General features: G+C 35.9%; 1 protein-coding gene across 1 annotated transcript; it reads right to left on the bottom strand.

Annotated features, from left to right (window-relative positions):
* Positions 1-948: 948 nt before the first annotated feature.
* On the bottom strand, positions 949-1908 carry LOC124891302 (probable disease resistance RPP8-like protein 2). The gene is made up of 3 exons (XM_047403078.1): positions 1821-1908; positions 1625-1707; positions 949-1314 (listed from the first exon to the last, which is right to left on the bottom strand). The coding sequence occupies exons 1-3, from the start codon at positions 1906-1908 to the stop codon at positions 949-951; spliced, it is 537 nt and encodes a 178-aa protein (XP_047259034.1).
* Positions 1909-1941: the final 33 nt, after the last annotated feature.

Here is a 1941-nt window from a genome sequence, read left to right as displayed (position 1 = left end):
TTGCGCGATAATTATTACAAATATTTATGTAAGGACAATTGTTAAAAGTAGTCATAAATATGGGTAATGCAACAGTTACCAAGAGGTTGTTATATATATTATAGTATATAGAGAGACATATTAGTAAAGGTAACAATTAGTAAAAATCTGGTAATAATATTTCATATTATAAAACGCGGGAAGAATCTAAGTCAAAAGTTAAATTACAAATATACCCTTCTAATATTTATTGACTTAATTACCCCTTATCCTACACTTAAAAATCTCTATGTGGCACTAATTACAAAATTCCCATTCTCATTCATAACCAAAACTTTGTACTTCTAATAATCCCCATTTATTGGCTGCATTTACACTTAGAAATAACCCACAAAATTTCAATACCCAAAACTCTATTGGCTCCAATCGGGAAAAACAATACAGAAACATGCACAAACAATACAATTGTTGAGAGTTAATGTAATAACTAATAGGGAGTATGTGGTTTAATGAGATTCTTTTTAACACCAAAGTATGCTGTTTAGCAGTTTATATAAACCTTTGGTTTGCCTTGATTTATCAAATACCACTAATGATGAAATGATGTTAAATTTTGTCCATGTCCATTAAGCATCTTATATATACAGACATCAAGCTTACCCTCACCACCATTGGATTGAATCAACTCAACAGATATGTAACAATGCCTGATAAACTGGATATCAAAGCACTATCCATTTACTACATAATGAGGATATCAAAGCGATGAAGATGAAAATCTGATGTGAGGATGAAAAAGGCATGACAGCCACGTATATCAAAGCGATTCCACGTGGAAATCAAAACAAAGTGAAGTGACAAAAATACTCGTGGTAAATAAAAAATTGACAATAAGTTGTTACTCACACTTAAATATAGCAGAAAATGCAAGTTGGTTATCAGTCTTTGGTCCACAACGCAATTTGGACCTTACATGTTTTTACGTTCCCACAGAAATTGTCTCCCCGTGACCAAAACCACGTTTCTTTCTACAAGTTCATGAAAACATTCTTCAGCTCTGTCCTCCAAACTTTTACTGTCATTTTCAACCCACAGGTTGGTTAATCTTTTCACATTGACCGCGTAATCTTCTGGGAAAATCTCAAAATATAGAAAGCACCCCTTTAGCCGTTGAGGCAAATAACAGTAACTCAATGCAAGGACCTTTTCACATTGTTGACCAGGATCTTTTAATATTGCTGATTTTACATCTTGTGCAACTTGCTTGATTCTATGTAGTACATCGTCGCATTTAGATAAAAGCCCAGCAACTACAGTAATTGTCAGAACTTTCTTCTGCAGTTAGAGAATATATGTGATGAGGAGGCTTACAGGGAGCAACATAACTAGCCACATTCGTGCACCTTGTTGTAAGTAGGACATGCTTCCTTTGGAATCTGGAAACCATTGACTTACATTATCCCAAGCCTTGGTGGTCTATTATAGTCAATGCTAAATAGGTACCTGTGGCCCAGGGTGTGACCTAGTGGTTAGTGAAGTAACGATTAGGTCCTAGGTGATTTCCTCCCATCTGTCTAGATTACCCGGTGCAGGCAAGTTGAACCACACGCCATGACTATTGAAAAAATAAAATAAAATTAGGTACCTGCGCTTCCAAAGCCATCCATTTCCTCGAGGCTGACATCTTCAGTTGATGGAATACAATGATGAAGTCGCAGTAGCATTTATCTGAAACAATATTCCTTTGACATCGTAACCCATGCTAGAATATCAAAATGCGATTTAATTTCTGGATCATCATAAATTCTTCTAGCAAAGTTGTCTTGCTGATGCCCCCATACCTGTAATTTCCACGATTTCTCTTTCATTGGATGAGATATCCATGACTTCACTTTTCATCTCCTCCACTTCATTTACATGTCCGACCATGTTGTCATTGTCAACCTGCAGTGAATGTTCAGG

This window comes from Capsicum annuum, unplaced genomic scaffold, assembly GCF_002878395.1.
Source record: "Capsicum annuum cultivar UCD-10X-F1 unplaced genomic scaffold, UCD10Xv1.1 ctg338, whole genome shotgun sequence".
NCBI classification, from domain to species: Eukaryota; Viridiplantae; Streptophyta; class Magnoliopsida; order Solanales; family Solanaceae; genus Capsicum; species Capsicum annuum.
Note: the sequence above shows the minus strand (reverse complement) of the source record. Positions and strands in the feature narration are given on the sequence as shown.